General features: G+C 48.9%; 1 protein-coding gene across 1 annotated transcript in view; it reads right to left on the reverse strand.

The window, feature by feature from the left end:
* Positions 1 to 17,800, reverse strand: part of LOC138521783 (E3 ubiquitin-protein ligase TRIM39-like) — a 287,098-nt gene extending 269,298 nt beyond the window's left edge. Inside the window, exon 1 of the mRNA XM_069634860.1 lies at positions 17,222 to 17,800. Within this exon, the coding sequence (XP_069490961.1) occupies positions 17,222 to 17,713 (492 nt within the window). The 5' untranslated portion in view covers positions 17,714 to 17,800. The remainder of the gene's footprint in view (positions 1 to 17,221) is intronic.
* Positions 17,801 to 18,497: the final 697 nt, after the last annotated feature.

Raw genomic sequence — 18,497 nt, forward strand, 5'->3', positions numbered from 1 at the left:
TTCTGGATGTTTCATTGTAAGGAGTCAACTGCCCAAACATTCAGCGTTTTTCTTTTAACCCCCTCTTCACTTACATGAAAATTGCAACAAACTACAATAGCCAAAACCTGTGGCTTTACCAATTCTTGTTGTGTGCCCAACCCCTCCCCAGAATATATTCTGGAAAAGGTACGAAGTTATACGTGACTCAAAATGTCTCCTCACTGTGTAAGGGCTATGACAAAGAAGATTAGAACTCAAATAATAAAGATTCAGTAAGTAATAAAGCATGTGAAAAGCCCTGTCGCCCCCTTTGCTGTATTTAGCTCACCTTCAAAGACTTGGTAACTATGTAATGGAGCATAAAACGGTGTCTGCAAGCCTCCTTTACTCCAATCTTCCAGAAATGTTTATCTCCTCATCCCTGAAAAAGGGAAGAGCAATGGAGATGGTGTGAAGAGGGGAGGTGATGAGGTGTAGTGTTGTCAAGCATGCAGTGTGACTGAATGAGCATGCACAGTGATGCTAATGTTGAGGCCCACGTGTGACAGAATGCCATCTGTGAGGGCGGACTTATAACCCAAAATTAATTTCTGCCTCTGGAAGTGAGCTCTGTTAAATCAGACTCACTTACGTAAATTCTTCAGCCTGAAAAGTATAGTTGAGCCATGCAACTCTGCTGAGCTATTCTTTTGACACGTCTCAGAAGCTGCCTTGCAGTTTGGCCAAAATGGCAGTTACAGAGTAACATGTGCATGCCTGCAAATCGCCTGATGGAACCCAAAGTCCCAAAAGCAAGAGCGGGCCTGGTGGCAGATTAATATATAAAAAATAAGCCAGGTCTATCAGCATGTGTCATCTGGAAATCTACAATTATACTGACCTAACCCAATTTAATTGGCAGCTTTGTACTGTATATTTATATAGCGCCTATACACAAGTGTTTCAAAGCACTCAAGGAGGGTGGGAACAAAGGGAAAACAGCCGTTCAGAGCCCTTGAAATTCTGAGACGATATTAGTATGCACAGGCAGAGTAAGAGTAAGTGCGTAAAATATATTTAACAGTTGGGACACAGCAAATAGGCCTGACAGCGATTCTGCAGTTTACAGGTGCAATTAAGGGGAGAGGACAAGGGAGACAGATGATCATCAGGCACGTTGCATTTGGGTCATGCAAGTGCATGGAAGATCACCGGGAGGGGTGGGGGGGCGTCCAAGTGCACCCAGTCAGCAGAGACTGAGATAAGTGCAGAGAGCCACTCTTGGGTTATTCTAGTGCAGTGAAGGTGGGTGGGAATAGGGCCCTGAGGCAAGTCCGAGAGAGGACTGGCAGGGGTGCCCAGGACCAGTGAGAGGCGGCCAATCAGCAAGCTGTAAGGAAGGGGATGGAGAGAGCAGAGGGCTAGGTTAGCAGGGTAGAGGGAGAGCGAAGGAAGAGGAAGGTCTTGGAGTTTCCGGAACAAGAAGGTCAGGCTCAAGATGAAGGGCGGCTATTCCAGAGGGAGGCACCGGCTGAGGATAAGGAGCTCCTTCCAAATTTCTGCTTGGAGAACCGGCTCACTCGCAGAAGGTTGGAGGTAAATGAGGGGCGGGCTTGTGAGGGACTGTGTTTAGGAAGACAGCATTGCAGGTAGGTGGGTCCCAGGCCCCAGAAAGCCTTGTGGACAACGCAGAGGGTCTTGAACATCATGGCAGCCACTGGGAGCCAGTGAAGAGATTTCAGCGCCGGAAAGATGCGGTCCCTGGGCTTGAGGCCAAGGATCAGTCTTGCGGTTCTGTTCTGGACGAGTTGCAGAGGGCGCAGGGCAGAAGGGAGGTTAAGGAAGAGGCTGCTGCAATAGTCCAGGCTAGAGAACCAAGGCTCTGGTGACAGTCATCCGCTGAGGAAAAGTGAGCAAGGGAAAAGTACATCTGAGGCAGTGTAGCTGGTAGCAAGACATTAGAGATGTAATGCGAGAGAAGGAGAGAGTGGAGGTGAAGATGACCCCAAAGTTTTTTGCCTCGCAAGAGGGTGCGGGTACAGGGCCAAGGGAGGCCTGCCAGAGCAAAAGAGGGAAAGCGAGAGCAGGGGTCCCAACGTTAACAATCTCAGTCTTACTGGCATTGAGGCAGAGGTAGTTTGCGGCATACCATGTTTGAATAGCGGACAATCAGATACGAGCGAGGAGGGGGGGGGAGGCGGCTGAGGGTAGCTTGAAAGACCGTTGCATGTCATCCGCATAGCACTGGAAGTTAAAGGTGAAAGTGGCACTCATACGTGCCAAAGCAGACAGATGTTGAAGAACCAAGGAAAGATGTTAGATCCCTGGGGAACGCCACAGGTTGAGAGAGCAATAGTCGAGAGAAAGGCTGAGTTCCACCTGGGATGGGCGGTCAGAGAGGCGATTAATCACGCCAGAGCCAGACCTGTGATTCCAGGGGGTCCCGGAGGCGTGCGATCAGGATGTTGTGGTTAACCGTGTCAAAGGCAGAGGAGAGGTCAAGGAGAATGAGGACAGGAGTATTAGTGTCATGAGAGCAGATCTTCACAGGTGTTCAGAAGAGCAGTCTGTGCCTCTGGATGCTCTAAAGCCAGACTGATGGTCATGGAAGCAGCCAATAGGTTCAGTGTGGAGGGTCAGCTGAGTGATAGCAACATTCTCCAGGAGTTTGCCCAAGAAAGGAGTGAGATAGGGCGGTAGTTTTCCAGAATGGAGGAGTCAGCTGAGGGTTTCTTGAGCAGAGCGTGCACAAGAGAGTGCTTAAGGGCGGTTGGGAAAACTCCAATTGAAAAGGAGAGATGCAGAGCTCAGCCAAGGCTGGGGCAAGGAAGTCATTGTCCTTAATGGTTTTTAGAGGGGCAGGACTCCACATGTTTGGATGAGGCCTTCATAGACCGGACTTGTTGGGTGACCTCATCAGGTGTGACAGGTGAGAAAGGAGAGGGGGGCAACGGAGTCTCCAATGTTGGTGTATGCTGCGGGGTGGAAGAGAGGGAGGAAAGGATGTCTTGGGTTATTGTGATGAAGTGTGCAGTCAGGTCCTGGGTGAGTGTGACAGAAGAGGAGGCTGCTAAAGGATTGCCCAGTTCCTTGCAGACTTTGAAACGCTTGGCTGTGTTTGATGCAGTGGAGATGTAGGCTTGAATATAGACTTTTCTTGGAGCGGATGCAGAGTCGACATTGCCTTTGAAGGACGCTAGAAGCCAGTTTGTCAGATGGTCTGCCCGATTAATTCCATTTCCACTCAGCGGCCCTACATTTGCGTTTAAGGGCAGCGAGATCGCAAATCAGAGTCCTACCAAGGGTTTCACTTTTTGGAATGCTTCAGTCGGACCGTTATGGCAGGTGCACAGTGTCAAGAGTGTTGAAGATAGAGAGGTTTAGGAGGTTAGCGAGGGCTGTGTTAGGGTGGGAGTCAGCCAAAGGAATGTGTGGAGGAGAGTAGGTGGAGGCAAAGGCAGCCACTGTCACTTTTTTCATGGGTCTGGTGACTTTAAAGCAGAGTGGCTGTGCCAGGTGTGAGGCTGCAAGGCTGCAAGAGAAGGAGAGGAGAGCTTCAAGTGCGTCGAGAGAAAAGAGGTCTGCAGAGATCAGAGCATCCAAGGTGTGGCCTGCGCTGTGCGTGGAGCCAGAGGGTATGATAGAGAGGGAGAGAGAGTTGCAAAGGTTGCGGAAAGGACTTGAGGAGTCAAGAGAGTCCAAATGGATGTTCAGATCACCCATCAGGAGGAGGAGGAGTAGAGTAAGGAAGAGGCCAGGTCAGCCCATTCCGAGACGAAAAGGGTGGTCTGACCTGGTGGTGGCCACGGTGAGAGAAGATTTAGGGGAAGAGTGAAAGTCTGCAAGCTAGACACTCTAAGGAGGAGTAGGCCTGAGGCTGGATAATGGACACATGTATCCATTCTGGGACGATTAGCACCACTCCCCCACCCGTCCTTTTAGGCCTGGGCGCAGAGAGGATTTTGTAGCCTTCAGGGAGGAGTTTCGTGACCGAGAGCTATCCCTGAACCATGTTTCAGTGATGGCAGCAAATCAAGATCAATGAGTTCGAGGAGGTTGCAGATGTCGGGCGAGTGTTTGACGGCAGGACGAGTGTTGAGTGGCAATGTGGAGCTGCTTGCCATCTTGGAAGGTCTTCCCCGGGAGCAGGGGAGGCACAGGGGACAGTGGTCCCCACTGAGGGTGACAAGAGGGCCAGAGGGATAGAGGAGGATGGCGAAGCAGACAAGGGAGCCGCGACAGTATGGAAAGGTAGGGAGACCTTTGCAGAGAAGGAGGACGGCACAGAAGGCAAGGGAGTCTGTGCAGAGGAGGAGGGCACACAAGGCAAGGTTGCATGGAGGGAGTGGTGAGGTTAGAGCGGCGAGGGAAGAGGCGGTCAAAGAGAAGATTGGGTTGAGGACCCTGAACCATGATGGTTCCATTGAGATAAACATTAATGAGGACTCTGGAAATGGCGAAGAGGTCAAGGAGAACCTCATAGCAAGTGCCACCATTAATGGGAGAAGAGGCGATAGGAGAGAAAGCTGACCATGCGGCAATAATGAAGAAGAGGATGTCAGTGAGTTTCTTTGGCAGAAGTCTGGACATGGGTATCTGCAATAGGAAGGCCTGGGTTGGAGCCCAGTATGTCCTCCTTGTGGAGGACCAGAGGTGGGGGGTCTGTACTCCTGTTCTCTATATGGTAGAGGAGAGGCACAGAGGACCCCAACCAAGATTCTCTATTATTGGTACGTGGTCGAGCAATCAAGGCCTAGCTTCTCAGGTGGTGATGCGGGCTGGTTCTTAAGTACAGTGTAGTCCCCAAAGGAATGTCCGCCCAATGTATTAGTTAAAACACAGTCTTTATATACTTAATATTCAAGGTTATGTACAATATCATGATAACTCACTTTGTACTCGGTTATCCATTATGGCAAATATACAGTTCTATGTGGTACCACAATTACTATTAGATCTCTTTAAAGTGCATCAACTGTACGGTTAAATGTCACAAATCAGTTTGTAAAGGAAACCAATAGATATAAAAGGAAAGCAGTTGGTTAGAACAATTGGCAGAATACTGGCTCCAATACCTAGACACAGTTCTGTGTGGAGATCCCCCCCCACCTGGCCAACCTGTAGAATAAAGATATCACAAGCCCAGTCCATATATTGTTCACAAGAGACTTTCCAATAGTTCTGCAACCCCAAAGTACCTGGCATTGTAGCATTCCTCGTCGGGCCCTTCTTGAGTGCCCTCCCTTTACGGCAGGAGTCACGGGTCGAACGTCCGACGGAGAACAGGGTGAACTAGGATGGTGAAGTGGCAGCTTTGTTCCTAGCGGTGCTCGTCGACAGGGAAGCGTAAACATCCTGCAAGGAAGAGGTGTGCGGGGCACCTCGTGTTGATAGTTCTGGACCGCAAAGAGTTTGAAGAACTGTAGCCCAGCAAGGGTGTCGAGTCGCCGGCGTCTGTGGTCTTCGGGAGGCGGGAAATCCACCGGCGGATGCTCCTTGGCGCATAGACGGCCTGGCCTTCTCCAGCAGGATCAGACGGGCGATGATGCAAGACGAGAGCGTCCTTAGGCAACGGGAGCACAGCGGCTCCGGTCGTCGACGGCAGTCGTCAACAGTGGCTGACAACAGTCCAGGCGCTTCTCTTTGGGATTCCGCGGCAGTCCCAGTCTCGGGTCGGCAGCCTGTCGTAGGTCTGTCTACCAGGGAGCTTTGGCAAAGGTCAGCTGGTGCACGATGGTCCCTCGTAGCTCGGGAAGAGGGTGCCTTACCAGGTCCTCTCTCGGTCAGTCCCTGGAGACACAGCAGCTTTCAGATTGATGGAGAGAACGGCAAATCATCTTTCAGCAGGGCTTCAAGGTCAAACGTCAGTTTCACTCCAGTTACTCTTCATAGTTTGGACTTCAGCTCCGAACACTTCTGAACACGATTCCTAGCAGTGAGAGTTCCCCAGATACTGTTGATCTCCCATTCATTCTGCTGGGTCCCACTTGAGCATCCAATCACTACGAAGGGCTTTCAGCAGTCTGTCAACCAATCAGGCACACAGTGCATTCAGGTCATTCTTCTCCATCCAGACACTCGCAACACAGAATGTAGATTCGGACAAGTACCACGACATTCAACACTACACACTGTATTCATACCAGTTTCGGCCAAGGCTGTCTCAGTCATTGTGGCAAACACCAGAAACTAGACATCCACAACAAGAAGTGCATATTCGTCACACACTCCATTCACCCAGGTCCCACCCACAGGCGTACCCACAACATACGGTCGTTGGGAAGGCTCCAGCCAGTCTGGTCGGCACTTCCCCCACACTACCATATATGGAACTTCCACCCAACAGCCAGTCAGGAGGAAAGGGCAGGGTCAGGGCTTCCCGGGACTTCTGGAAGAACAAGGTAACAGGCGATGGAAGGCAAGAGGCCATGGGGGCCATCTTGTCTCCATCAGGAATCTACTGATTCCAATGACAGGGAATGGGCATCCCAAAATGGAGGATACTCAGGGCACCAGTCAGTTCAGCACAGAGCTGCCACCAGCCCATACCCTGCTCTGTGGGCCACATACAGGTGCCCCAAAACACACACTAGGGGCACAGGGTTGTACCCCCACCTATGGGTGCCATAAGAGTATCCCATGGGTCTGTCCACCAAAACCAAAAGAGCTGCACCGCCAGGAGTCCCACATTAACTCCTGCGTGGAAAAAACAGAAGACACAATAAAAGGCAGTAAAGGACAACGATACGGAGGCCCTGTCCCTCTGATGCCTTTCCAGCATCACACTCAAGTTTCTTCCAGCCAGTTTTAGTGATAGAAGGGTAGGCGATAGTGAAGCAGTTGGAGAGGATAGGAGAGATAGTGACATGGTTGGCTGCAGTGGAGGGGGGGCAAGAGAACACTTACCAGTCTGAGGCACTGATGCAATCGGAGGAAGGGGGTGTGGTGGGGGACACAAGGGAGGGGGGTGAGACAGGGTAGCGAACCAGCTAATGAAGACACCAAGCAGTCATAAGGCAGAGCTAGATACAATTACAACAGGACAAGGCGAAACACAATATTGCAAATTAGCACAGCTAAAAGTGAATTCAGCAGGGTGAGGTGAAACACAATATTGCAGCTGGGCACAACTAAGTTCGAATTCGGGCAAGGTGAAACACAATATTGCAAATTAGCACAGCTAAATGTGAATTCAGCGAGGCGAGGTTAAACATGTTGCCGCTTGGTTTCTAGTGACCCCTCCCCGTCAGGGACTTATGCATATTCACTATCTGGGACTGAGTTTCATGCAAAATAGATCATTTGGCCTCAGTCCCAAGTCTTTGTTATCACCTTTCAGCAGAACAGGATTTGCCCCAGGGGGCCAGGGAGAGGTCCCGTGCTTCAAGGAACAGTCTCTGCCAACCAAAGGAAAGTGGCACTAGGGTAGTAACTACTAGAGACTAGAGACACTAATGCAGTGCAGACAGGAGGGAGGTAGCCAGGAAAGGAGTACCAATCTAAAAAGCAGATGACCATTTTATATTTTCCCAGGGCTCCCCACTTCCTGCAAACGAAGCGCTCAAGGACGGACATCACCAGGAAGAGTCACTGATTACAGCAGTCAGAACTGAACCCTTAAGGCGGCTTGAAATAGACCGATCCGATGTGACAACTTTCTATCATCTTTGGACTTCTGAAGAAGCATTTCTCCTGGACCTCTGTCGGATATAGGTTGCCCAAAGTCATCTGTGTTAAGACAGTTTTTCTAAAATACCCCTAAAGTGACTTGGACAATATGTATATATATATATATATATATATATATATATAGAATTCTTTCGAACAAGTACCATTATAAGTCAAACATAACTATTAAAACCAACACAAAACATGGTATGTGAACCAAAGTATACACCTTATTTAGAATAGCAGTATGCAGTTCAATGCGAGTAAAACCTATAGTTAGACAATTAGAATGGCAGTATGCCATTCAAGGTAAGCAGACCCAAGTACCTTGCACCCGTAATTATGGTGAAAGGCGCTATACAATTTTCTAGTCAGAGGAAGAAGTCCTTCCCTATTCTAAGGCATTAGTGCTCTGAGGCAGAAGTGGGGCACTGGTGGCCCAGTGACCAACATTAGGAAGATCAGGATAAGGCGCAGATGCAGGAAAGTGTGACTTCTAGAGGATTTCTCGTCAAACAAGTACAGACTTTAGAGTTAGGAGAAAGTGTTCAAGGACTTCGTAGAAGGCTCCCTAGATGGGCTCCAGTGTTAGGCTTGGGAGGTGGGGGGGAGGGAAAAAGAGTAACTTACAATATCAGGACTGATATGATACACTAAGCCTACTACTGCATCACTGTGAAATGCACATGGGAGGCTCAGGGGCTGGTGCCAGGGGGAAGGGAGGAAGAAATAGTCACGCTGACCCACACATTCTGTGCTTAGCTGATATTGCACCTCTCGCACCAAAGGCTCTACCCTCATTTTGATCTATAATGTATCCCTCCCTTGTGTTACAAAGGATGTGTATGTGGGGAGGTGAAACAGCCGCAAATGCTCAGATCTTTTATGGCCATTGGTTTTATGGTTGGTGCTGGGGTCACTCATTATCATAGAGTACAGGGTTTGTGGATCGGGTCAGTGGTGCATGCCATGGCTTTGGGTAGGCCGAGTGGGGGTGGTGGGGTAGAGGTCTGCTGATAGTTTGGCTGTGAAGAATGGGCACTGCGAGGAGCCTGGTGGTGTCTCACAACCTTGCTGGGCGCATTCCACCCAGTGATACTAAGTAATTTCAACAGTGAAGGGACAAGGGGAAGCTTCTGTGAGAACAGGCTGTGCAGGTTCATTCAGTCTTAATGATCTGGACCTAGTCGAGTTTTTCCATGGAGCTAAAGTTATGCCACGCAGCCATGAAAAACTATGCATCTACCATAATTGTAAAATGGCGTTCCTTTCTATGCACGCACTGGATCTATGCATCCATCGTTCCCACTACATTTTATCTGTGCCCAGTTTCTTAGCACAGCCCTTTACCCGCCCTAGTACACTACACTGATTAATATGGGATTCACCTTACTTTAAAGCGCCTAGGTGGGTGGGACAGACTAATTTCCATCCCAACAAAGGTCACAGTTCGTTGTGGGGTGGCTTGAAGTGCAGGTCTTCTTAAGACAGATTCGTCCCACCAGTCCGAGGGGCGAGTCACTGTCTTTGGGACTCCCATGTCGCATGCAAGAAGGGGTCAGCACTGGCAGCGGTTACACAGCAGGTATCTCTAGTCACTGGAATCGGCTACAGCCGTCTTCTCTCTTCTTCCTCATTGGATTCACCAGACAGGCATGCCATTAAAACTGATTCCAGACAGGCATGACAGAAGGCAAAGGGCTGCAGAGTTTCGGGCTCCTCCCTAGTTTCCTGTCTTCGACACTTGGAGCCTCGGTGGGCTAAACAAAGGGTTCCTGCCAAAGACAAAAATCAAACCAGGACCTCTCGCTCCCATGACAGCAGAAGGGCCAATGCCTAGATGAATGGTGACCCTTCTGTGCATAACCGCGACTGGTTTGACAGCATGTGTTAAAAAAAACATATATATATATATATATATAAAATGAGACACAAATGTCGGTGTAACACGTCCACTAGCCATAATTGTAAGCTTCTCACTAACAGAAATATTGCAGGAGCAGAGAGAAAGGGCGACACTATGCATCTCCTCAGAATTCCACATAAGGTGGGGTGTGCTGATGTCCCGATGTCCCAATGGGGATTAAAGAAAGGATAAAGAGTATCATTCAACCTTGGGAACAGTAGTAACGGAAGGTATCCAAGAGAAAAGGGAAGCCCAAGGGGCACCCCAGCAACATGCTGCTATAGGAAAATGCAGATGCCCAAAAAGTTATAGGAAAGTATAATACCAAAAATAAAGTATGGAGAGTCGTAAAAAGGACACCCATAAAAAGCGTAAAGAAAGGGTGAGTGGGTAAGAAGGTTCCCACTCAATAAGGAACATAGAAATAAAATCCTCAAGTTCAGCAGAAAGTGCTGGAGGTCTCACAGGTGAGGGAGATTTAGCATACATATGAACATCTAACCTAACACTCTGCCATAGCATGTCAAAGGGGACATCCCCTGCAAGAGCTCTTGCAACCTTTCTGGCTGGGAAAAGCAGAGAAAGTATTCAACGTACCCCTAGAGACCCTGGACAGGGTCCCCCAGCAGCTCAGAAGCCAAAAATTGTTCTTGGTTCTGTTTCCCGCTTTTCAGAGGACGCAACTGCTTTCAAGCAGCTGCAGGCCCCCTGTGCTGCTTTCGACACTCACTACTTGCCATTTAGATTCGAGCCACTAACTCTAACATCAACTGCCTGAGCTCCAGCCATTTTGAGCAGATTGCCACTGAAGAATGCATCACGTTGTTGTACCTTGAACCAACTCTACTGCTTGAGATGCCAACTCAACCATCGCCTTCCTGTTCTTTTACTCAACCACTGCTGCAGTACTGCATCCCAGGACCATATCGACCCTGTGGCGTCGATCACTTTGCATGCTGAGTCGACCCACTGGGAAGCCCAACTTGACTGGTCTTGATCTGCAGAAAAGCACTTACAAGCCTATCTTGACATAATCTACCCTCAAGAACAAGTCTGTTGACATCGGGGGTGCGTCATTTCAGACCAAGCACCCATTAGATTGGAACTCTCATTAGGCAAAACTAATATTTGGAGAATGAACACCACAGTTTTGAGAGATGAGTAGCCGAGGGATATTTTGGTGAAAGAAGCTGAACAATATATCAAAGCTAATATTAATGGTGAACTCAGAATTGATATGGTGTGGGAGAGTTTCAAGTGTGTTATGCAAGGGGTAGCCATGAGAGTATCTGGAATTAAAAAGGAAAAAAAGAATGAAATTAGAGCATTGAATGTTTCAATTTAAGATCTGGAAAAGGAACCGATGAGATTGGCAGATAGTGGGAAGCGGATGAAGTTAATGAAGATGAAATATGAATTGAACAAAATGATGTGTGAAAAAGCAGAGGATCCAAGATGGCAGCCGTGGCGAGAAGACGTATGTAGCCGTCACTCCCACCGGGCCGCAAAAATAAGTACACATTAGGAGCATTGGTCGCTGCAGCAGCTATACATTTAGGCCAGAGAGATCAGAGGGAGTCGGGGTCCTCGCAGCGAGCGAGCGAGAGAAGCGGAGGGAGTGCGCGCACATCGAGCTGGAGCTACGACCCCGGGCAATGCCGTGACAAGGCTAGCGCAAACTCCGCCCGTGAGAACCAGGCACCGGGACAGCGCCGAGGAGCCCCTTGCGCTTGGGGAATCTGCGGGACTCGAAGCCCCACCAGCGAATGGGAAAGGAAGCAGAGGCGGGGGAGGTCCCGTCACCCACATCCCTGAATAGGGCAGAGAAATCCCAGACACCCGCGCCGTAGGCCAACAGCGGGAACGGGGAAAGAAGCAACCGAGCGGCAGCAGAAGGACGCAGCAAGGCTACGGTCCCGGTGAAAGGGACGTGATTGTGGAAAAGTGCTAAGGAGAGATGAACCACCTTCGGGAGAGGGATCCACTGCGGCAACACGGGGTGCAGAGGCCCACCTAGCTGAGGACCTGCACCAGCAAGTGACCCCCACCGACGTGGGACCAGAGGGCAACAGTAGCAGTGGAGGGCCCCCCCAGGGGGCAAGGAAAAGAGCCCCCAGGGAGGGCAGGAGGGGCAAGGCACTCCAGCCATAATCACGGCCCAGGGGGTGGAGGGCTGCGCACAGACGGCAGGGCAGGACTGGGCCCCCGGCACCTCCCAGTAGAGAGAAGCGGGGTCAAACAGCAGCGGCTAGTTAGGGCGGGGTGGACCCCAGTCCCAACGGCAGAAGACTAGAGACCAGAGGCAGAGTGAATAAGGCCACGACAGGTGACGGGGCGGCCCCCCCGTAGCCCCATACAGGAGCTGTAGATTTCCAATACTCGCTTTTGTGTGCGATATTTATTTGAAAATAAAAGTAATAGCTACAATTAAAAATAAAGATTGCATCATGACTGTTGCGTTAATGGCCAATTAGGGTAGTTGTACTTGTATTATAGACTGAGAAGAGTTATTTAACAGATGCTGCAAGTTACGTAATTTATCAATTATATTTAAATTGTCAGTTTAGCACTGTTGCAGTGGATCCCATTGGTGGCTTGTGCGTAGTCACACTAAAATGGTCAGCATAAGGATATGAGATGCTATTATGGGTGTGTATTACTGTAAGACAATTAGTTTCATGTATGATAGCTTAGTTTCCAAGAAGTTTCCAAGAAAGTGGTTCATTTCCAAATCTGAGTTGAGACCAGAGTGGCAACAATCCATTAGGCAAATTAGTTTGGCTTCCTTCTGGCGTAGTAGTAGTTCCCAGTTCCCCACTCTTGGGGGTTTGTTGACTTTCTGAATTCCAAAGTATCTAAGTCCTTCTATATTTGCTCCTGGGTGTATTGTGTGCAAATGATATACCAGAGGAGATGACATGGCTGTTCTTGACATAACGTATGTGCTCTGCTATTCGGACTTTAAGTTTCCTAATGGTACTGCCTATGTAGAGTTTATGGCAGAGACAGGCACCCACATTTATTAGTATTTATAAAGTGCGCAGCAGCCCGTAGGCATTGTGGCGCTGAGGTTACACATGAAAACATGCTTAGTTACAGTAGCAATACATTATACATACATATTTACATACACACATACTTATTTACAGCAGAAAGCAGAGGAGCAGAGAGGGGATGTGTGATAGGAAAGAGGTTGGGTTGTTAAAGAGTGTTTTTTAGCCCTTTGCGGAAAGCCGGCAGGGAAGTTTCTGCTCCGAGTGCCTGGGGTAGAGCGTGCCATAGTTTGGTTGCCATGTGTGGGAAGCCTACACCCCCTGCTTTGCTCATTTTGATGGGTGGGATGTGCAGCTGGTTAGTGTAGCAGGTTCTTTTACGGAATGAGGAAGTATATCTGGTTATGGTTTCATATAGGTATGAGGGGGCAGAGAGGCTTAGGCATTTGTGCGTTAGTGAAAGGGTCTTGAATGCAATTCTTTCCTTAACCGGGAGCCAGTGGGCAGCTTGTGTGATATGGTCTCTTTTGGGGATATTGAGTGCTGCTCTGAGCGCCTTGTTTTGGACTATTTGTAATCAGTTTAGATTTTGGGCCGAGGTGCCTGCAAGGAGGACATTACAGTAATTTAGTCGCTCAGATGGTGGCCCGGGCAATGGAGAGGCAGTTCTGCTTGGATAGAAAGGGTTTTACTGCATTAATAAGTTTGGTGGTGTGGGCAGAGAATATGGCGCTATCTTGTCATGTCATGGATAAGGTGGAATCAAGATAAACCCCTAGAGTCTTAACTGCAGGGGAGACAAGGATGATGGCGTTTTCAATGGTGAAGCTACAGTATTTTTGGTCAAGCCTGGCTTAGAGTTTCTTTGGGGCCTATGATGATGATCTCGGTTTTGTCTCCATCAGACAGAACCCATTTTCCGCCATCCAGGCTTGAATGGTGGTGTATATCTACAGGAGGGCTGCAGTGTCTTGGCTATACGAGCCAGAGAGTGTGAGGAGTACTTGTGTATCATCTGCATAGTTAGTATAGTCTATGCCGAGGGAGTTCATTTTTATCAAAGAGTGGTTTGGTGAATAAAGTGGGTGCTGTGCAGGAGTCCTGTGGGACTACGCAGTGGAGGGTGCTGCCTTTGCCTGATGAGAAAAGACCTTCATGGCTCTACCTTCTAGGAAGGTTATCCAGGAAAAGGCATGTGTGGTGAAATGAGCAGCATGTGTGAGAAGGGAAGTGAGTATCTTGCGATGAACAAGTTCAAACGCAGCTGAGAGGTCCAGGAGTAGGAGTAGAGCAGGTTTGCCTTTGTCCATGATGCTCATTTGGCTTTTCAAGGAGGGCGGTTTCAGTGCAGTGGCGTTTGCAGAATCCTGATTGCCGATGATGGTGTTGGATTCAAGAAAGTGTTGGATCAGATTGTTGGCTGCTTTATCCAGGATCTTGAGTAGGAAAGGGACGGTGGTGATGGGACGGTAGTTGTTGGGTGATGCAGGGTCAAGTGTGGCTTTTTTAGTAAGGGGCAGATCCAGGCTTCTTTTAGGCTGGACGGAACAATATCTGTTATGAAAGAGGCATTGACGAAGGCCGTGATGAGGGGAGCTATGGAGTCAGTGCAGTCTTAAATGATTTTGGGTGGGCAGATGTCTCCTTTGCATGCTGATGGTTTAAGGTGTTTAAAGAGATCAATGACTTCCGCTACATCTCTGAACGAGAAGGGTTGGAAGGCTGGGTTATGGGTAGGGGTGTCACGGTATTAGTTTTATGACGGTACAATAACCTTCTTGCCAAATGACGGTAGATCATGGTTATCGCGGTATAGCAGGTGGAGTTAACTAATCTTAACAAATATTTTCTAAAAGGTCATAAATTGTCAGATTTATCATCACAAACAAAACCAGGCACCCAGGGCCAGAATTGGGCTTTTCAACATACTTTCCACTGAAATGCCACCCCTTGCTTCCACCAAACACAAACACATGTGTGGAGAGGAGGGGGTGGGGAGCAGAGCCCTGCTGCGACTGGCAAAGCGAACTGAATAGCTTTTCTTAGGTTATCATTTTTAGGCTTTTAGCTCCCCCACTGGCTACTGGTGAAGATGAACATGGTGCCATCTTGATAACCTGCATGCCACAGATCAATGGAGTCTGATGGTAGTATACGCTTGTGCACATAGACACACACATACACACACACACACACACACACACACATGCACTCTCTCTTTACGTTGCAGCCTTTAGTTTACTTCCGGGCCAAAAGGTGTTCAGTAATCATGGACATGTTACCCTTTGGTATGGCAGCAGGGAATACCCACAGAGATGAGTACATTTCGTAGTGCGACTTATTATATGTAAATTCAATGATAGAACCAGGGAAATCCCCCATTGTCATATGTTTAGAAAACATTATCCATTATAAATATATAAACCCCAAAGCCGCCAACCCAAAGTCCCAGGAGGATAGCTCAGCGGCAACGTGCGTGCATTGGAAGCAAGACGACACGAAGCAACACAGGTTCGATCCCCGGGTCCGTGCTTAGAAACCTCTGGGTGTTTAAGCGTGTTATAAATACGCAACTAAGACAAAAACAAATTCTTTAACAGTGCCTCGATGCCCGCGGGCTGTGTGAGCGCTTTAAAAGAAAAATGTAAATTAAAAAAAAAAGTAAACCCTTTTCCTTCTTGGCACTGTATTTATTCTTCCTATTGCTAACATACTGATTTTGTGACAGGCACGTGTGGTTTATGGAATGGCATTAAAAACCTCTGAAACTGAAACTACTTGGCAGACGGCACATCCAACAGTGCCTTACCAAGACTGCACAGAACTTGCTTACTGCAGCCTTTCCAAATCAGATTGAAAAGCACACTTAACGGTATACCGGTATAAACAATGTGACGGTTATTATTGTTCAATTAAGTGGTTCACGGTATCTTTAACGGTATACCGTAATACCGTTACATCCCTAGTTATGGGGTGGGGTAGTATGCACAGGAGGATGGGGGGTGCTTGGGTAGAACATTGGATTGCTGTAATATTTTCTCCTGAAGTAGCTTTATTTTGTTCAGCATAGCTGCCTGTATGCTGGAGCACCATGCTTCATCTTTGGTGATCTCATCAGGGGTGATGAGGTCATTAAAGATGCTGAACATGTCCTTGGATTTAGAGCTAGTCTTAGAGATCCGTAGGTTGAAAGAGTTGGATTTAGCTTTGAAGGTGGCTTCTTTATATTGCTTAGACAGCCTTTTAAAATAGTCCTTGGTGGAGGTACTGGGAACGGACTTCCAGTTGGCTAAAGCATTACGTTTGGTGGTGAGCAAAGCTAATAGGTTGTCTGTTAACCATGAATTGGTGTGCATAGATTTTATTCTTTTTTTTTGGCTCAATTGGAGCTAGAATGTTAATGGCTCTGGTGAGGGTGTCTGTGTCCGAGTAGATGTCATCAAGAATGCTAGGGTCACTCGAGAATTGGGGTTTGAGTTCAGGTACATCCAGGAAGGGATGGAGAAAGTCTTAAGAAAGTTTCTTAAAGCTTCTCACTAGGGCTGCAGGGGCGTAGGATGGTTGTTTAGGGGTATGTTCAATGGGAATGTTAAATTGGATACATCTGTGCATGGGTAGGCTTAATTGGAAATGGTGGAGCAGCAGTTGTGGTCTGCTACCCAATCAAAGGTGCATCCTCTACAATGCATGGGGCTGGTAACTTTGTGTAGGTACTGTCTGGCCATAGGATGGCAACAGTTAAAAAAAAAAAAAACATGTGTGCTACTTGGGCATATGAAAGCATTGCCTGGAAAATGCATCTATATGCCAAAACTGTTGGCTTTGCCAATGCTTGTTTTTTATGGGCTGTCAATACAATGAGCAGGCAGGATTTCAGCCTCATCACGACTTGGGCGGTAACGCCAGCGCTATTAGCGCCAGCGCTATCTGCCCTACCGCCAAACCCCCCAGCGCTAATAGCGCCAGATCAAGAGTTTGGCAGTAATGGTATTCCCCATTGAGCCCATTCCCCATTGGGCTCAATGGGGAAATTTTGCACTCATACCGCCGGCGCATTTCCCGCCGGCAGTATGAGCGCGAATTTTCGGCAGATTTCCCCCCAGCTCAGAGCTGGGGCAAAATCCGCCGAAGCCCTGATTTGGCAAACCCTTAAATCCGGCAGTAATAACACAACCGCCGGATTTAAGGGTTACCACCAAACTCGTGATGAGGCCCAATGTGCAGGTACGATGACACGGATACTGCTTATAGGTTAGGTGGCTGATGGCACACTTGGTTAAGACATTTGTAGAACACTAGTAGTGCATTTACAGCTACAAATAAATCTCTGAATACCGCTTAGAAATGCCTGGCAGCACCGGCCCCATAAAGCACAAAGTTTGATAGAGCTAGCTCAAGATCCTAGGGGCATGTGCTTTGGAAACCACACGGACTCCTACCAACACCCCGCCCCGCCCCCCCCCCCGGGCTGGACTGGGAAATAAAAGAGGCCCTGGAAATAATTACTGGGGATCAAAAGAGGCCCTGGAAATAAACCTCAAAGTGGCCCCATATGACACATTTTCAGCAAGCCCAATGCTTTTCCTATGAGAAAATTTGGAAATGCAACAGAAAAGAGGCCCAGGGTACAGAGGCCCACCGGGAAATCTCCAGAGTTCCCTATAGGCCAGTCCCCCCTCCCCCCAGCACATACCTTGTACTCCTGGGCAGCCTCTGGCATGGGGAGCACCTTGTGAGCCTTGTGACCCCTGGATTCCCTGCAGACCACACAGATCGATCGCTGATCATCCTCGCAGTACAGCTTCAGTTCCTCTGCGTGCTCTCCGCACAGATTCGGGTTCTCTTTTTGAGGGGTCGCCTTCGCGCCAGGAACTTGAAGCTGCTTGGCAATTTCCACCATGTTCCGCAGCTGCCAGCTGGGGCGGAAGGTATTGTCCTGGGAAGTTTTCCTGCACTGAGGGCAGGGGAAGTCTGCCGTCAGCCCCTTCCAGCACTCGGTGATGCAGGACAGGCAGAAGGCATGACCGCACTCCACGGACACCGGGTTCTTGAAATATTCGAGACATACGCAGCAGGTGGCCTCCTCCTTGAGGCTGTGTAATGAGGTGGCCGCGGCCATGTTCCCGAAGTGAATCGGGGTTCTCGGCTGCGGCACAGCCGTTGGTGGCCTCTGTCCTTTCTCCATCTTTACACCCCCCCGAGGCGAGCAGCCCGAGGAATTTATTGGCTGTGTGGGGTGCGCGCGCGGACCCAGGCAGCGCTCTTTGGCTCTCAGCTTCCTGTATAGCAGGGAGGGGCTTCACCTTTTCTGGGTGTGCCTGAAGCTGGGCAGAGATAGTAGTAACCTTGGTGGGCAGGGAGGTTTGGAATCAGTGTCTTTTTTTAGCCGGGAGACAGTAAAAAAAATAGCAACACTTTTAACAGGAACGTCTCCCGCCTAAATCTGGAGAGTTGATTTCAATTGCCTAAAAAATTATGCATAATTATGCAGGTGTTAATTAAATGCTTCACGTTGGAGCAAGGGTGTCATTTTAGTGGGGGGAGAAGCGCATAGCTCTCAACCATTTGTGTCACAAAGGCGGGTGAAAACACCCGATTTTATTTTTGACGGGTGAGAGGCCCATTGAAATGAATGGGCATGCAGGAGGCTTGGCGGGTGAGTCAGCTGTTTAGAAGGCGGGTGACACCCGCCAAAAGCGTGTGAGTTGAGAGCTATGGGGTGTTTGTCCCCTCCCCAATTTTTGTGCCACACCATTTGGTCCCACTCATTTGGCAGGGGCCCCTTTCATTTAGATGTAATGCCCCCCCCCCAACATTTGCAGCAAAGGTACTACACTAGGTAATTGCTGGGCCTTAACAGTAAGCCCATTCTGCTTAACATCTGTGTCCTGTCTGTCTGGCCACTGCGCTGTAGGTCAGCAAGGTCGAGTCAACATAGGCCAACATTTGGAGGCGGTAAGGTGGGTGGG

Source organism: Ambystoma mexicanum, chromosome 13 (assembly GCF_040938575.1).
Source record: "Ambystoma mexicanum isolate Mex_15411 chromosome 13, UKY_AmexF1_1, whole genome shotgun sequence".
In the NCBI taxonomy this organism is placed as follows: Eukaryota; Metazoa; Chordata; class Amphibia; order Caudata; family Ambystomatidae; genus Ambystoma; species Ambystoma mexicanum.